The 19,062-nt window shown below is 39.8% G+C and overlaps 1 protein-coding gene across 7 annotated transcripts in view; it reads left to right on the forward strand.

The window, feature by feature from the left end:
• The first annotated feature begins 572 nt into the window (after positions 1-572).
• The window catches only part of PDE5A (phosphodiesterase 5A), a 58,551-nt gene continuing 40,061 nt past the window's right edge, over positions 573-19,062 (forward strand). For 2 of the 7 annotated variants that reach the window (XM_068187972.1, XM_068187973.1), the window contains exon 1: positions 7,411-7,605. In XM_068187972.1, coding sequence (XP_068044073.1) covers positions 7,502-7,605 — 104 coding nt within the window. In that variant the 5' untranslated portion in view covers positions 7,411-7,501. Of the gene's footprint in view, positions 676-7,225; positions 7,368-7,410; positions 7,606-8,421; positions 8,596-8,758; positions 8,961-10,927; positions 11,038-19,062 lie in introns of those variants that run through there. The other 5 variants (XM_068187974.1, XM_068187978.1, XM_068187977.1 and 2 more) reach the window with 5 other exon arrangements.

Consider the following 19,062-nt stretch of genomic DNA (forward strand, 5'->3'; position numbering starts at 1 on the left):
CCTCAAAAGTGGGATGCCACAGCAATGAACAGGCAGGGCTGAACCAGCCATTTTTTGTGGGGGCTGAATGGCCGAGGTTCACCTTCACCAAACCCAGGGCAGCAGATTAGGCAGCCACCAGTGAGGTACACACTGTTTTCAGATACTCACATTATCCATTTGGGAGCAAAGGTACCAAATGAAATCTGCCACGTTGTTGACACAACTCCTCCTGCCTCTCCTAGGAACTGATACAAGCTGCCAGAAGTGAGTGTGCAACCCTTGTGGCTGTAGATAGAGAGATTAAAAATCAGCTCCCTGGTGATTCAGAAGACTAAATGTAATACTAAAACCAAGAGACTCATTTGATGTAATTTTAGCTGTGATAGAAACTTCTTCTATACCTTAAATGAAATCCCATAAACTTTCTATTTTGCTATAGCTACCTATAGTACAATACCAGTGACAACTATTGCTGTCCTCACTGATCTAATGGAAGGACAACAATTAATATAAAAGCTCATAAACTATACAAATGATATTTGGATTCCAACAAAAATGGATTTAATTCATCCCTTGCATTGGTTTTACAGCCTCAAATGAAATATCAACTATGCTAAAGGCTGCAGAAACACATGGCCATGGAAAGCCCCTGCCTCAGAAAACTAAGGGTGTGCAACCTGCCAGTGATGAAATGTAAGTAGCAATTTCAGAAATTGTGATAAGTACCACAATTATTGTGGTAAGTACCACATTTGGTCCCAAACGTGAAACCAAAAAATTCTCATAAAATTCTCATAAAACATAGAAACTCTTTGACATCACTAGCCCATACACAAAACCCTGCTTTTCAGTCCATTTTGCACCTCTGTTACCCAGTCTCACATGGAACCAAATGTGAAAAGCTAGGTACTTATCACACTTTGGACCCAGCACCTCTTGCAATACTAATTTCCTGAGAAATACAGCCTCACTTCCTCAGGAAGGCAGGGTGATGCTGACTCCAAGGTATTTGATGGGAGAATCTAAAAATCCATTCCACTGTTTTGCTCTAATAGTTTTCTTCCTTTATTTACCAGAACTAGTTACCAAGTATCAAAAAGGTTTTGAAAACTCCAGGTGCTCACATCAGCTAAAGCTTTAAAAAAAAGAGATGAGGAGGAATGAATAGGCACTGTGGGGAAAACCCCTCCATGAGACTGCTGATGATTTGGGATCAGCAATGGTACATTGTGAATACTCTCATTCAGATTCCCTTGGCCAAACAAACATCAACATCACAGATGTCTTCAGGGATAGGCATGAAAAGCAAAGGAGAACATGGAAGTATCCTGAGTATGCCATACCCCTCCAAAAAAAAAAAAAAATCAAATGGGATAGTCAGAAACGGACACACACTCCTGTTTCTCCTCCAAAAAAAAAATCAAATGGGATAGTCCAAAATGGACACACACTCCTGTTTCCCCTCCAAAAAAAAAAAAAAAAAAAAAAAAAAAATCAAATGGGATAGTCAGAAATGGACACACACTCCTGTTTAACAACCTCTTTTCAGTCTGACTGTTCTCATACATTTTCTTCTTGAGTATAATTAAAATTCTATGCAAATCCTTTATATTCATTTAGCAGTGCTGCAGTGAGCCTTAGTTACAAACTAATGTCTTACACATTTTTCTTTTACATTGTTCAGAACAGTGAAAATTTAGTGGTTATACCCTTAGGTTATAATATCAATGTTATACATAAATAAATTCTATTTACTGTATTTACTGTTTAATTTTTTTGTTGCTCTTTCACAATGAGATTAACATTTTCCTTCAATACCAGAATATGTCTGTGCATTCCTAAAGTGCCCTGAAAACAACTTTTATATCCACTGCGTAATACTCTGTACCACTAAAGTATTCCTCATGTGATATATTAAAAAAGAAATTCATATGTTCACTACTAAGATTCCAAAACATCAGAACTAAAATAATATGTGTACTTTTTGTATGTGTACAGTTAAACAGGTATGAACCCAAAACCTAAACCCTAAAGGACAAAATTTAAAAAAACCAAACTAAGCAAAATATGTCTTGAAATTCCACATAAGATCCCCAAGACAGAGGAGAAGCAAGCATTGTTCCATTATTTAATAAGGAAATTGCACATCATTTTGCCTGACATCAACGTCAGGGAAACTGATGGAGAGGCTGGTACAGGAAGAAATCAGTGTACAATGAAAGGATGATAGTACAATTAACGCCAGTCAACACAGAAAATTAGTTTTGTCAGGAATAAAAAAACCTGCCTATTTTCCCATAAGACCATGAATTAGTTTGATAAAGTAAACTCCTGTAAGATTTCATTAGGGCTTTGGCTCACAAGTCTACAGGGTTTTTGATAAAAGCCCCAGCAGTGTATACTATCAGTCTGGTCCATACTAAATGGACCCAAATTGTACTGAATGGTCTGAATAAAAAATATAAAATTATTGATGGAAAAAGCTGCAACTTACAAAAAGTTATAGAGATAGAAATAACATGATGGGCAGACCCTTAAATAGACCAACTAAGAATACTTAGTGAGGTCTGGCCTATATTTTAACAGAGAGAAATCTAAGTTTTCCATTAAAGGAACAAAGAAAATTTCATTTAAAAGACGGGAAATTATTTTTGCAAAGAAGTTACTGTGAAAATAAAGGAATAGTACTCATAGGCCCAAGCAGACACATTTCCAGAGCAAAGTGTAGGCAAAATTTTTCTTATTGTCCAAGGTGGATTAAACCATGACACAGGAGCTGGTGCTACTACACCTCTCTGTTGTTTCAAAAAGATCATTACTGGGAGAATGTCCTGAAAAAACAGCTCCAGAAACCCAAGGGTTTTACTGAGAGAAATGATACTCATTTGTGATGACAGGGGGCCTTCAGATACCCCACTTGTTAGGTTAACGTGTGAGAAGTCCAACAGAAAATTGTGGTACATGAGTACAGAAACAGGAGAGTGAATGCCCAAATTGCAGTGGTATGTACTTGAAAAAAAAAATCTGACTAATTTTTCATTTATATCATTTGCCACCGAGTCTCCATCTCCAAACAACCACAACTAGGAAAACAAGCCCCTTATAATTTGACTCAATATTATCTGTAAGACTGAGTAGAAACCAAATACTTAAATTCAAAATCACAATTACTAGTAAAAGTACTAGTAAGAGCAACTGCTAATTGAAAATTACTATGTTACAGCTAAGAAGTTCTTTAAAAATAAGCTAAGTGTCATTGTAAATGAAGAAAGGGTTTGATATGCCATTGACAAGGGCCTGGAATGAATCTGCCCTGCACATTTCCTACTTACCCTCCATCTCCCAAGCAAAATCCTCAAACCCTATGCATACATTATCCACCAACATGTTCACCTACCTGCACCAAACCCCATCACTGCCCAGACTGGCGCCCTTCAGCAAACATGCACTAAGCTTGGCCAAGTACACACTGCAGGACAGGCACAGAATTCAGCTTGATAAATTGGAGATGTATTACAAGCACAGGATGAAATTAAAACTGTTTAAGAGAAAGAAAATACAATTAGGCAGAGGTAAACATACAGGCAGCACCTGAGTACATGGCAAGTATATAAAAAAAGGGAACAGAGAATACAGAAGTCAACAATATCAGGCTGTTGCCAAGAAGGCATGAGCAAGGGTGACAGTATTAGCAGGAACAGAGTTTGCAAGGAACCCAAAATATTCCTTCCACTTCACTGGAATTTGATCTGTGTTCAGATGGATTACTTAATCCTAGCTTAGTGAGACACTGCAGGAATGGGAGAGATGATCTAGGGAATGCCCAAAGAGAAAATGAATGATCAGAGGACTGGAAAACATGATGTTCAAGGAAGAACTGAAAGATGGGGCACAACTTAGCTTAAAGGAGAGAAGGCTGAAAAAAAGAGGGAGACTTTCTAACAGCTTTCCAACTTATCCTTAGACTTCCAATAGAAATCAGAAAAAGTTCAAATTTGTGCATACTGGTAGATTTACATATCAAATGATAACATGTTAAACTCAAATCCTAACTTACATTTTTCAGGAGATAAAGTTTCACAGTGTTTTCCAGACAAATATCCATGCATTACAAACAGTTTTGAGAAGCTGCTGCTTTCCTGACACAAAGAATAATTTTGCCTGGTACTTTGATTGACTCAACAGCTCAGTCACATTTAAATCAAAATAGGAGGAAGCTACTATTTTCCATGGCTTCCTGTAGGACATATGCACTGTTATCCCAGAGGAGAGGGCAGGTTATGCAATTGCTGAGCAGCTCTGAGGAAACATTTCCAGCAATTATTTGGAAAGGACCGAGAGAATAAACTTATAAGACATTCTCATCATTTAGTGTTTTCATCACTAAATAACTATTAGATTTTAAATTAATTGGATTTTGGTTACTATTTCACTCTCCTTATGCAACGGAATGGAAGGGGAATGGAAACTTGCCTCACTAGTATTAGGATTCTTCCACTGCATGTGTATGAAAGTGGTGGCTAATAAAGAACTAGAATAGTTTCCTCCGCCTTATCATATTCTAGCCTCACTGGTCATATAGTACAGTCCTAAAGCTGATTTAGGAGCCAAAATGGACCAACTGTTTTCCAGATTTAAGAGATGGTAGAAAGACAGCCAATTCCCACTTCATAGCAAAGCTAAATGCTGCTCCAGTTCATCTAATAAGTCAGACAAGTTAACAATGTTGACATCTGAAACGCTATTTTTTTTCTCTTTTAAAGGGAAATGAAATAGAATTCTATTACTTTCAAATCAATTTAAATAAACATAGGGTTCTTTGAGCATAAATTATCACATAAATACTTTTATTCTGGTTACATTCTTCCTTATTTATTCTTACTAATTATCCTGAGTTAGCAGAATTCCTAATTTGTGTGCCTTGAGAATACAGAAAAAACCCCATTTTTTTATCTCCTTACGTGAAAATATTTGCAAAACATCCAATGAAAGATTTCAGCTAAACAATTTCTCCATCCACTAGTCCTGCAGTAGCATGGCCTACTGATGGAAAAGCTTCCTGGCTTTGACACTGAGCTGTCAAGCAGCTTCTAGACTTGAACTAGACATTTTTATTTGTGTATCATAACTACAAGCCCTTCTCAGGTTTAGAGCTACCCCACATCAATTCTATCCTCTGAGCTCTGGAAACAAACTGGAAAGCTGGGAAAGAGCTAAGATACACAAAGCTTTTTCAGAGCACTTGGGAAGCCAAAATTATGGAAGACTTTTTCCACTTCGACCATTCATTCTTTGTTATGCTTGGCCTTCATCCCCTCCTGTCACCTTAAAAATGAAAACAACATGTTCATTATTATTCATGGAAATTCATTGGATATGGGGAAGGCATCCCTTTCCCCCCCCCCCCCCGCAGCTGTTCAATTTTTATTTCTTTTGGGAAAGACTATACTATTCTTTGCTTGGGTAGCAATCCTTTGAACTGTTGCTTTGCCACAGAATTCACCACTGATCATCAGGAAGATATGCATTTGCCTTGGCTTCACTGATTCTTATCTGCAGGCTAAATATGGGCCCCAGCAGCAGCAGCTGCAGCCACGGGTCCCAGCTCCTTGTGGCACAGAGTACAGGGATGCTGGATGCGCCTCAGCTGGCCTGGTATTTAATGTTACATGTTTACAGTGCTCCTTGGTGCAACCTCTGTTCCTGACTGGGGCGTACTGGATGTTACCACAGGATAAATGCTTATTTCTATTAGTGCTACTCCTAATTACATGAAATGAGATGCTATCTATTGCAGCTGACATAATTGCATTGACTATTACCTTGTTATTCTCCTATGAGACAGAGAGAAAATACTATCCTACTTTTTAAATACCAGTAGTTAAATTATATATTTGTATTTCTCCTTTTGTAAACAAACTCTTTCTACCTCTTTACAAAAAAGATATTTCCATGTGTGTCGGTCCTTGTGTTTCCTGTCTAGATCACCTCTGATGATTCTGCAATTACTTTTCAAGACTGGATGAGCAGTACCATGATCAGTATTCCATATGAGACCATTCAGGGAATGACATTTCAGTTACTTATAAAATCTGCATTCTGTAATTGTATGTTTTACCTACAATTGCTATTACACTTAAGCATTTTAACACAGTGTCATTTTCCAAAACCTCTGCCTAGCTTAGGAGCTTTAACTGCCATATCTACTGCAGCCTCAGAATTCTTTTTCTGAAATGAAATGGTTAATGCAGAAATTTTTGATTTACACAATGGGTTTGTTTTCTTTTTTTCTAACATACCACCGTTTCCAGGTTTTGGCACTAAACATCTGCTTCATTTATTGCCATGTTGTCTGTTTATGCAGTTTGCTTGGTAATTCTGTGTTTCCCTGTTGAAAGATTTGTCTTTGCCTTGAACAGCAGCTTGACTTGTGCTGTGTGTAACTGGCTTATGCTTTATCTTCACATTTGCTCTCTGGTCACCATGCACAGCATTTCCCCTGAGATTGCCTTTACAACATGTTCATGTAAAACCTCCCTTTCTGTGTGCCTCATATTACATACAAACTCTCACAGCCAAAAGACACATATGTCCAAGACAGTGCTACACACAGATGTGACACAAAGACACAGAAGATAAAACTTTTCCCTTGAGCTCATGGACAGGCTTTGAATCCCTTTGCTGTGAAGTTCCTGCTGCAGCCCCTTCTCAAGCTGCAGAACCCCACCTCTCTACATATGGGAGATGTCTCTGTATCAGAAGTCTATATACACCTGAAAGGGGGCTAAGAGCAGCAGAAAATATTTCATACAATAGCTCTCAATTGACTACACAGGAGATTAATTTGCAAGACTCTGTATATTCCCTTCCCCTGAAACATTCTGCTATTTGTTATCTTACCTTCAAAGACACTGCACATGTGGCAACACAGGAAGCCATAGATACGCATTAGACTTTGTGAAAGGTGTTTTGTGAATGCAGAGTATAAATTATTATAAACGTCTGCACATGCATATCATAGAATGGAACTACAATACATGAAAGTGGTGCTCAGTGTTAACCAAAATCACAGTCCCAGCTGTCTAATTTTGAGAAAGTAGGAGCTGTGTGTTGAGCATCCTCAAAGCTAGGCTGTGCTTGTTCAGAGTCTAAAAGGGATCTAACAGCCGCTCTGTAGGCATTAACGACTGTAAAGCCAGGGGTTTAGTACTCGTATGCAGGCTGAGGTCTGTCAGAGGTCGCACATTGACACCCGACAGCGGAACCCTCCAAAGTGACGCTCGATTTGTCAAAAAGACACTTTTTCGAAGCAGGCGGGGCCGCGGTGGGGGTGGAGCCGGCTCTGCCCGCTGCGGGACCGGCAGCCGGGCCGGAGATGCGCTGAGGTGCCGCGGGCCGGGCTTCCTGCAGCCCGCACACCTGGGAGCGGGGCGTGGGCGGGGGCTGGGAGCTCAGCGCACCGCAGCTGTAAAGCGGGCCGGGCCGAGAAGGCAGCGCTAGCAGCCGCGGCGGCGGGAGCATGGAGCGCTGCGCTCCCCCCGCGCTGGAGCAGGAAGCGGTGGAAGCGTGGCTGGACGATCACGGCGACTTCACCCGCTCCTACTTTGTTAGAAAAGCTACGAGGTAAGACCGGAGCGGCGGCGGATAGAGGCAGTTCCCTTTTTTTTACAGGAAAACCTCAATCTTTCCCATTTCACTTTGCTGCCTCCAAAGAAAATAAAAAGAAGCGACTCCCACCCCACCCCCGCCGCCCCCGCTCTCGAAAGAGCAAGAACTGAAACCACCACGCAGCAGCTCCGTCCGGCTGCCACCGAAGGACACATGCGGCTCTTCCCGCCGGGCTCTCGCCTTCAGCCCCCGGTCCGCGGCCGCTCTGCGGCGGGGAGCGCCCGCCCGGCACCGCGACAGCTCAGGGAAGTTGTCCCAGCCCTGGAGCTCCCTGTCCTGGGCTTTTAATTATTTGTGTTCTCCTCGGTTCAAAACAGACATGGTCAACTTCTCGTGAGTAGCGAGCAACTATGTATTTCGCCGCCCTGCGAAGTAGGTAGAAGCCTCAAAAAGCATCCGATGTCTTTGGGGAGGGCGGGTTATGTCAGTGCTCAGTCATCTCAAAACAAAGGGCTGCCCTTCAAGGGCTCCGTCACCCTGTGAGTTCATCACCTTTTTGTGACATGAGGGCGGCCCCCGGAGCAGCGAGGGCCACGGGTTAAGCGCTGATGAGCCGAGCGCAGATATTCGAGACCGGAGCTCCGCCCGAGGAGGGAGGCTTAGTAGCCCGTCCGGTGGGGAGAGCGCCTCTGGGACGCTGCGCCTTCCCCTGGGAGGGAGGCGGGGGTGCAGCCCTGGCAGGGCTGCGGGAAGGGAGGGGATCGCTGCCCGGATGAGCGGGGTGCAGCCCGGGCAGGGCGGGATCGCTGCCCGGGGAGCGGGCGCGCTGCCGGCAGGGGGCGGCGCGGGGCCGGTGGGCGCCGCCGCGGCTCGGGGGCGGCCGCTCCGCGCTCGCCCCTTCTCGGTGACGGTTCTTGCAAAGAACCCAATGTTGAGGACCTGAAGAACTCGTCTGGGCATTTCCCCCCCTTGGCTTGACATGCTGCCTTTTGGAGATAAGACGAGGTATTTGCTCACTGTTGTCACACACTTCAACAACGGGACTTCAAGTTGACTTGGAGTAAATTCGGCTATTTTTAGAAGTGGAGTCAGGTTTCCATTTTGAATATTTTCCGATAAACAAAGCCGTGGGGATGCAGAGCCAGGGCGATCTGCAGCTCCCACGGTATATCTTAGCAGGAGCTCGGGTTAGTAAATCCGTCGGTTGGCTCCTCGGACACGGCGTCTCCGCGGGCTCGCTGCGCTCCCGAGTCGCTCGCACCATCTGCTCACCGATGCTGATTTGCTTCTTCCCCGTGTCATTTGGCGGGGATGGATGCATTCTGAATGAGGTTTTGCTGCTGCTGCTCCTCTCTGCATGGGATGGGGCGGTAAGAAGAGAAATCCCCATTAATAATTGACTCGCAGAGAGCTAGAAAGCTTCGGGGTCACCTGCTTGCTTGTGACCATCTGTCAGGCAGCCCCCTTTCTTCTGCTGCTACTTCCTTAGGTTTATTAAACAGGGGGAAAAAAAAGCCTTTAAGATATCACTTAAATGTTGAATTTTTTTATTTTTATTTTAAGTCTGTACATAGGTGTAGCATGCATAGATAGAAATCGTTAACCTTGATGCTCTCCAGAACACCAGTGCATGGTGTGGCACTGAAGGGCAGCTTGTTTGCCCAGGAAATAGGGTGCTAGCAGCTTTGAGAAGTAGCATTTTCCCAGTTCAGCCTATCACACTTCCTTTGGAAACTGGCTGTAGTATTGAACAAATAGGAATGCTAATTAATAGTAACCACTGTGTCAGATTTGTTTTCCCCATGGACAGGATGGGTTAGCTTTTTTTTTTTTTTTCTCCCACTCTGAGGCACAGTTTTGAGTTCGTGCCGTTCTGAAAGAGGCAGTACTTCAGAAAATACAATTCAGTCGCATCTCCATGATGGCAATGCCTCTGCAGTTAGAGAGGGGTTTGTAGAAAGACTGTGGTCTTTTGAGCCCCGGCTTTGCCAACAATTCTGTGATGTTTCTGAAATGATGGAAATATTGCAGTTGTCCCAAAACTCTCTTCTCTGCTGTCTTGCATGGAATGTTCTTTGTCTTTATTGTATAAATAGAAAACTATATAAAATAAGGAATACCTCTGCTATATGTAAGTTTGTACTTGAAAAGACAAATTACTTCACTGTATATTGGTTCAAAGATGATAAAATGTAGAGCTGAGTGGTTTGAAAGAACAGCTGTACTTTTTAAAGAGGTTTAGTGTTCCACTAGGTAGTGTTATTTAGGGCTTGAAAAGAGAAAATCCTAGCGTCTAATACTGCGCTTTGTTTTAGCTGAGTCTTTGCAGAGCAGCAAACATTGAACAAAGACTATGCTGTTAATGTTTTTCTACTTAGCATTGTATTTACTCTCTCAAGTAAAGCAGGGTTCCCTGAGCTAGTTTCAACACTTTTCTGATCATAATTTACTGCTTCTTTTTTTTGTTTTGTTTCATAATATGCCAAAGTTCTCACAGGTCCTGGAAGCAAAAGACCAAGAAGTTAGTTAATCTGGTATTTTGCAGAGCACAGAGGCATATTCAGCTGCATATTGTGAGGCACAATTGCTAATGGATAAAGATAGCTTGTATGTCTGTTTCACAAATATTTCCACACAGGAAAAGATCACCTGCTCCATCATTTATGACTGTGTAATACAGGCTGTTTCCATTCACATGAATGAGCTTTGAATTAGAACCTAATTTAGCAATTTTATAATGAGTGTTGAATTGTTAATATATTTTTTCTACAATTAATTAATTACCACAGTGTTTTATATGGTAGTTCTGTTGGTAGTTTCCAGACACAAAGAAGTTTTAATTAGGTGTTGAAACAATACTTAGAAGATGTATGCTTTATGATTTTTTTTAAGTATGGTGTTAGGGTTATCATCTCACATAGTTAAGTAGTTGCCTTCTGATCCAGTTTGAATAGAGCAGTTTGAAATTAGTATCTGTTGTTGTGATTTGAATAAAAGTTGTATTTTTGTGGTGAGGTGGCACTTTAAAAGATGTTTCTTTCTATTCACAATTCGTTCATAAAGTGACGACTGTTGGAGTCACTGTGCTCCCCAGTCCATGTCCTGGATTCTTGGAGAGAAGGGCTGCAGGTCATCAGCTTAACAAGTGTGCACCTGTGTTCCTCTCTCTCCTCCAATATGTTGCAGAAGATGAGCACATTCCAAGGGCTTACACCAATTATTTTGATCTGCAATGCCTTGAGGTTGGTAGTGTCTGCAGGAAGGCCACATGCGGGCCTTCTTCCAGGCTGGGCTGGCTTTATGGATATTCTCCAATAAAACTGTGTTGATTGACTTCCATGTGAGCAGTGCGACGCTACCATCCTACAAGTGTGTAATCCAGGTGAATAGCTTTGAGTCCTCCCTCCATTGAGTAGGTGAATGAACTGGGATCCCATGAGTAGGAAGGTATGGAATCAGATATTTATTGCTTTATTTTGTACCAGGGAGGTGAATGGCATGTGGAGGCAATATAAATAGCTGTTATCTGTGAGGTGCTGTTCCAGGATGATCAAAGTGCAACACAACAAAGGGGAAGTGTCACCGGCACACTCGGGGACGAGATGAATTTGGTTCACTCAGGCTGTGCTGGCTGACTAAACTTCTGGCTGGAGAGTTTGGTACCGCGCACCTAAGGGTCAAGAGTTTTTAAATGCCTTGCTCCTATGAAGTTTAAGCTGCTTTTTTTTTTTTTTTTTTTTTTTTCCTCCAGGTCTCCTTGTTATTTTCCCTTTACAAAGTTTTAGAATTGCCTATCATATTCTGGCTTCACAGAAACATTTTCAAGTAAGGTGATTCTGCTGTGTTGCTGCAACTATGATTGTTCTAACTATATGCTATAAAGTCATAATCTGCTGGGTTTTGGGGTCACACTTATGGCTAAATTCATTAGCCTTTTTGTCTTACTGAAGTTTTTATCTTTTTACATTCCTTTAAAAAAACAACGCATGCATTGCCGTGCTCTAACATCACACTTATTTCAACCCGCTATGGAATATTTCTGTACTTCTGACTTCCTGTTTGTCTCTTTTTTTAAAAATACGGGAGTGATTCTTAGTCCTCCTTGCACTCAGAAACAGCAGGCTGCCAAAACAGCCAAAGTAAAATTTCTCCTCTCAATTAGAAGTAACTGTATTCTTACAGGCAGATTTTATCTGATACCATAAATGTATGGTATGACGAAGGCAAATTATTGACCCAAATCCTATATGCCCTTCAGTGGAAATAAGATTATTTTGTTATAAATACATGACTTATTAGCAGGTTTGAGAAATATTTACAAATTAATTAAGGTGGGGCTGTATTTGGAAAAATAAATGTTCTTAACAGTATGGTACTTCACAGTGCTTCACTGAGGATTCCAGAGCTGGTGTTTACTGGGAAACTGTGCTAAAATTCAGGTATTGCATTACTTGAATATATCAATTACATTTATTACTTGGAGAAAACCCAAGCACAGTTGTTGGGGACTTCTTTTTCTTATTGATGGCTGGTGGACGATCAATTTGTAATGGGCTGCCTGCAGTACTACATTAGTCAGGACATTTACCTTCTAGTCTCTGTCTAGAGGGCTTTTTAAAATGTCTTTCAGTCTGAGCCAGCTATCTGAAGTTGAATCTCCTAAATATTATGTGTCATATGCATTCTGTGTATTGGTGATGTGTGTCTGCTAATTTTTTTATAATTGAATGAAAATTCTGATTTTCAAAGACAAAGCTATTGGAGGTTTTCTCTACTGAAATGTGCTGTGGCCTGTGTTTTTCTTTAGAAGATGTTGCATACAAAAAAAAAAGTAATAATCCTAAAAAGGCACAGATATGAACTATATGCACTCCTAACATGAGCTTGGTGAGTAGACAGTGGATTGAAGGACCCCAGTAGCACAGAATCCTGTGCAGATAGTTGGGATATGCTGAAAGGGGACTGGCTTTTCCAAGTTACCCAATGTAAAGCATTTACAAGAGGTCTGCAGACCCACTGATTCTTGGGACCATGGCTTGAAACCCACAGGAAGCAGTAGTGTTAATGCAGGGGATCAGAATATTTTTTCCCATTTACTTGGTTTTATTGGATGTTTACCAAGCTTTTCTGAGAACTAAGTACAGGAAAAAAATCAATTTCTGTGTGAATCTTGCAAAGTTTTCTTGTTGGTATAATGATGTTCATAGTTATCCCACTTATAAATAATGTATCCATATCCTTCCTTATGCCTTTCATGAAAACAGCAAAGCTTTAAGATGGTCCCAGAATATTTTTAACTACTGATTCAAAAAGCATTCAGGAAGCTGAGGAATGTTACCCGTATTCATCAAGTTGCAAATGTGATTGACTACTTCTGGCATTTGTTGTTGGAAATAAAGTGAGGCGAGTGCTGGAGTATTTTGAAAACAGTATCAAAAACAGCAATTACTGTAGACTGAAGAAATTGTAATTTGAGAAGTGATAAGAAACCATTTACTAGCAATTTACATCTGAAATTCCTCCAAAGCTCTAAACTGAACTCCTACACAGAATCTTTGTTATGGAGATGAACTAGTCAGCAGAAACTGTGAGGAGCTACAAGGAGAATGTGCTTTCACTCAGTTCTGCTTGCCCTATGCGATAAAGAAACAAATGGGTGTGCAGAATACATGAATTAAATAACACTGGTAAACCTTAGAGGATGGGTAGAAAATAAGATGGGGCAAACCACCCTGGCAGTTAACATCCCCTTTTTGCCTCCTTCTCTTTCAGGCTGACTATTACCATATTACAGTACTTTTGATCTTTTGATCTCCTCTGCAGGAGACTCAAGAAACTTCAACACCTTTCTTTAATTTCTAAGTTATTGAGAATCATAGAGGTTCTGTATTGGAAATCTTATGAAGAGTCCTCATGTGTGGAGGATATAGGCAGTACATCCTTGACTTGAACTAATATGCTACCATCTATTTTCATTTTCACTATTAAAAAATTTTAGTTTTGTCATGGAAAAATATAGTTAATAAGAGCACAGTATAGAAGTATTTTTCCTACTGGAAAAGAAACATACATAAATTTATATTGAATACTTTTTCATTTATATGATTGACTTTAAGAAAACTGTATTTTAAAAAGGTCATTAAATACAAAAAGAGCTATTTGCAAAGTGCCGGAAAAGAAGGCCTACTCAGTTAGCCCTCACGGATAACACAATGGTTGTAATTTCACATTGGGTCTGGCACTGAAAATATCGCCACAAAATTTGCTTAGTAAAAGATAGATATTTTCCTACTTATTTGTGCTTTATGGATAACTCACCCCAGCAGAGAGAGCCTCTGCACCTCTTCAGTTATACCTAACCTCTGGTTTAGGAATTCAGGTGGAAATGAAGTAGTGCTGAAGATCTACGTGAGGTCTCAAAGCTCGTGTGAATTTAACTCTTAATCCATTTTTCACTGAAATTACTGGTATTGTCCTACTGCCTTCCCAACAAAACCATTCAGTACCTAGTTATTTTTATTTTTTTCTTTTTTTGGGCTTGGAGCTAGAAGCAAACACAGGAGAAATAAAGGTCAGGTTATAGAATTTTAACTTTAATCCCCAAGGGCTTATTCTTTCTTTATAGTGCAACTAGAAAGTCTCTTCTGTGGAAGAAAGCTTTCTTGTAATAAGTTAGTTGAAGTTAGATTATTAAAGAAAACTTGAAAATAGCCAAGAATAGCCTGTCAGTGTTAGTTTTCCAATTTGAATACTTTTGCTACAAATAATAAAGCAATCTCTGCCTTCTATTTAAAAAAAAAATGAGCATTCAGACAAGATGAAAACTGCATCATTCTAAAAAGTTATTTCAGTCTCTCATGAGCATGGTTTGAATCAAGAATTAATGTTCTAAATTAAGAACTGTATCCAAACAGAAGTCATTTGTGCCAATTGAAATGTTTAAAGCTAAATGTACGCTAAATTTAACCGAGTTGTGCTGAAAAACTGGCACTGCCATACTTGGTATTCCAGAACTGCTTGCCTACCCCTGTGAGAAATGGCATCTCCACTAACTGTAATTGGGAAGGATTTAAGGAAAAACATTTAGTGTTTTGTCAATCTATGCTTTTAGTCAGTTTGAAAACACTTCTTTTACAGTCAGTTTACTGATTCCATCTAATGAGGCCTTATGCAATTTATTTCAATCTTTCCATTGCTAGAAAAGAGACAAAGCCACTTAGAATGTGATTGTGGAATAGGAAATACTAGAAACAAAATGGGAAGGCAAGTATAATATCCAAATGGCTTTGCATTTCAAACTCCTTTGCTAAAACCGAACAGTTTTGGAGTTTTTGCTAATGTCTAAATTATGTCAATATGCTGGGGAGAAACCTGAAGACATCTAGTGGTTATTTTATGGAAGGCAATTGAGAAAGCACTTATGAACTTTAGCCTGAAATACTGATTTCAGCATTGTCAGCATTAGGCTACAGGAATTCAGACACTTGAAAGCTGGCATTTTCTAGTAGGCAAGTTTGTAATCCCTCTCCTAAAGTGTTACAAATAACTGCTGCTTTGAATGAAAAATTAGAAGAATGGTCCACACAGCTACTAAAACATCATATGTATATATGAGTGGTTTGTGAGTGACAGAGAAAGCGGGATTATTTGCCATTTTACTGAAAACTACTTATCGCTGTGTTCTGTTATGGAACTGCAAGTTTTATGCTTTCTTTGTGCAAGGTAAGTAACACGCAGCTTTTACTGTTGCTGTTGCATCTCAGTGTTACCTTTTCAATCTGTTTTTTGTACATCTTCTCCAAAGGTGCCAAGCAGTTGTGCTGAATGGTCACATTGATGAGTTCTTACGTAGGCTATATGTAAGCAAGACAATCGCAACGTGGCTGTTAAACACCTTCACTGTGCTGGGTTGTTTTTTTTGGTTTTATTTGAGAAGTCTGCTGTGTACTTTGAAGATAATCACAGTGAAGCAAAGATGGGTGCAACAAATTATTTAATATTCCTGGTGTATGAGTAGCATAGTGATTAGTGTTGTGTCAGTATGATTTGATGAACATGGCACAGGAAATACAGCAAAGTTGTCTTCAGCTCTACATGTGCCCTCCTGCATGACCTGGCTCAAGACATGTTGCTTCCTTGTGTCTGTGTTTTCTCAACCATTGATTTTTTTTTTTTGTTCTTATTGACTATTAATACTGAAAAGCTCTTGCTCTAGGGACAGGTCTACTTTCTGTGCAGCATTTAACAAACTGGGGCCAAAGTCTTAATTCCTCTGAAGCTTGCAAGGTCTCATGTACTGCAGATTACGTGTTCTTGTATATAAACAGTGATAGAGGGGAGGATCACACCATCTTTTTCCTTTTTTCCTTCAATGTTTTGCCTGCTATTGCATTTTTATCCCCTTCTTAGCACAATCGCTTCAAAATTCCTCTCCAGTTTTGTCATCTGCTGATGCAGTCACCAGCCAAATTCAGCAGTCACTACTGTCATTTTTTATAGAGGAAAGATTGAATTTGGCGGATAGGAGTGACTAAAAAATAGTAACTTCATATTCTACTATTCCTTTTCATGAGCTCTGGGATAAATTGCATCTGTCTTGAGTGAAGGTTCATATTAAAGGATCATAGTGCTGAGAAGGTTGCATCCTGGTTGTGAGGCATATGGGTCCTGTAGCTCTTCAACTCACAGTGATTGCCATGGTGGGATAAGAGACACTGCACTGAGATTAACTGTCTGCATGGATCACTGTGGATTGGTATCTGCTCCTGCAACTTCTAAACTACAGCCAGGATCTTGTCCTTACAATCAGCTCTTGACAATGCCAATGCTTACTGAAGACTGCTCATATGAATAGTCCCAAGTGTTGGTTTCTTCCTGTAGTCCTTTCAAATGACATCTTAATTGTACATGGCACTCGTTGCTAATTTCCAGGAGCCTCACTCGTGGCTCAGGATGTCTGGTGTCGGATATCTGCTGAGCTAATTCTGTGCTATGAGAGTACTTGTGTTAGTCATAATACCCTTCTTGTCATGCATTGTTAAATAGGACTGAGTGTCAACAAGCAGACGCATGTCAAGACACCGAGAGATTTTAAATAGAGTTAGAATACGTCAGCTCATGAGAAATGCTGGTTCTTCCACCCATGTGTGTAACTGGGTGAGTAAAAGGAGCTAAATAGTTTCCTTGTTAGAAGAGGCATTTGGGAAAGGTCACTGCACACTGTTCTTTTACCAGTTGAATTTGAATGGCTTTCCTGTTGCCCAGAGTAAAATGCTTAAAAGGCTTGAAGTTGAAAGCCATGCTATAACCAGTTTAGTTAAGGATTTGTTGTTGTTGTTAATCTAAAGAGCTTTCTGAGAGTCATGCACTATGTTGGCAAATTATTGAACCATCACCCAAGAGAAAATAAAGGACAGGAATATGTTACTCATAATTATTCAGCTCCACATACAGTTCTGTTCAATGTTTAAGTGCTTCATAAACAGTGCTGATACCCAACAAGTAGTTCAGTTCTTGTTAAACATAATTCCTTTCATGTGAAAGGTTTTACAGCTGTGTTCCACATCCTTCAATAACCTCCATAAGAAATGGAGGTTATTTTACACAGTAAAAAGGCAAGAGGGTAAAAAATTAATGATCTCAAGGCCACAGTTTGAGAACAGGTATTAGCATTCAGAGTACATTGTTCTTACTGATTGCTATTGCTACACCATTAAGGCCTGGGGAAATCATAACACGACACTGCAGAATAAATAAATTGACAGGTTTCTACTGATAAATCAAATTTCTGCTGTAGTTTTTTCTTTATGCATGAAGGGTAATGGATTCTTTCTCTGCCTTGCATCTTGTATCAACATATCCACGTATGTAAATTCAGTGTAAAACAGGAGAAGGGAAAAGGATAGCTTTTTATAGTCTCCTTTCCTCAGGAATAAGTAGGCAGTGAATCAGATTGCTCTGCAAATTGCTGTTGCCCAACAACAGCACAGGTTCATTTCCAAACGTGCCTTCAAATATGTGCATTTTCAATTGCATGGCTTCTGAGCCTCATCTGTTGTTGGAGAACACCGTCCATCTGGTACTATGTCATTACTGCTACTTTTCAGTCTTACCTTCCATTAATGCCAGTATTCAGAAACTAAGTCAGCACACATGTGAATCTGGGTCAAGTCAGCAGTCTTCTATAAACTGTAAATTTTTCTATACCTACCTTCTTGTGTCGGAGGTTTACATGCCTCCAGCTGGTATTTGCAGGTTCTTTACTGCAGTCTTAGTGCTGGATGATAGTTTTCTTTTGGAGAAGCTAAAATTTCCAGGTAATTTTTTATTTTGAAGAGATCAGAGTAAAACAAAAAGGACCCACATATATAACACATCTGCTAACAAGAGTTAGCAGCACTGATTTGAGAGGCTGTACTGTATCTACATACAGATGTTGGTATCTTTAGCTTTTTAATTTTCTTAAGGATATTTTTGGTCATTTTTGGTCATTTTAATTGAAAAGGTTTATTCTTTCTCCTTCAGTCTAATAAATGAAAATTCCAAGTGCAACCAAATGCTAGCATCTTATTTGGACTCTCAGTGAAACAACTTTTGCACATGTGACTCTGTCCTATGCAAATCATATTAGGCATTGCAATAATGAATGGTCACAGTTCCCACATTTAATGTTTATCCTGTTTAAGTAAAGGAAAGTAATATTGTTGAAGTCAAATTTCTTATAATATATTAGTTGTTCTTTGCTTCACTGCAAGAAACACTTGCATGAGGTTATTGCACAAAAATAGGTATCACTGCTTTACTAAAGGAGGATCATTGGTTTTTAATAATTCAATTTTATAGCATTTTTTTGTTTTTTCAAATTTTATAGCATTTTGTTTTCCTGCAGTTGAGGTCTCCAAATGGTATGTGATTGAAGGAACTCTTTCAAGCTTTCCTAATATAAGTCAAATGAGTTTCCTTTTGTAGATGGCTTGCTATTAAAAATAATATTGTTGGACTTTGGATTTTAATTGATCACTTTGCTTTAAGGGTTAATTGTGCTTGCAATATTGCATCTTACAGCAAAGATAAAGGTGTGCTGTAAGGAAAATAAGATTGTACAGTCCTTTTCATGTGTCATGTACACCGATGCGTTGTAACTGATCAGCGGCTGACTAACCTGACTCAGTTCTGTGGCTTCATTCAGCTTCACTCACAGAATTCCTGTGGTCTGCTGAGCAAATAAAAAATATCCCAAATTTAAAACATGACCACCATGAAAGGTTTCCAAAAGATCAGACTTGTTAATAGGATTTTTGCTGTTCCTAGGCTTGTATGTTATGTAATACAGCAAAAACCCATTTCTTCTAAGAGTAGGGCATTTGCTGTGAGGAATCCTTGACACTGAGCAAATAAAATAAAAAGCCCTGTATTTAAAGGAAACCCAATCAAACAAAAGATAAAAAAAATCTGAAAGAAAAACCCCTCCGA

Source organism: Anomalospiza imberbis, chromosome 4 (genome assembly GCF_031753505.1).
Source record: "Anomalospiza imberbis isolate Cuckoo-Finch-1a 21T00152 chromosome 4, ASM3175350v1, whole genome shotgun sequence".
NCBI classification, from domain to species: domain Eukaryota; kingdom Metazoa; phylum Chordata; class Aves; order Passeriformes; family Viduidae; genus Anomalospiza; species Anomalospiza imberbis.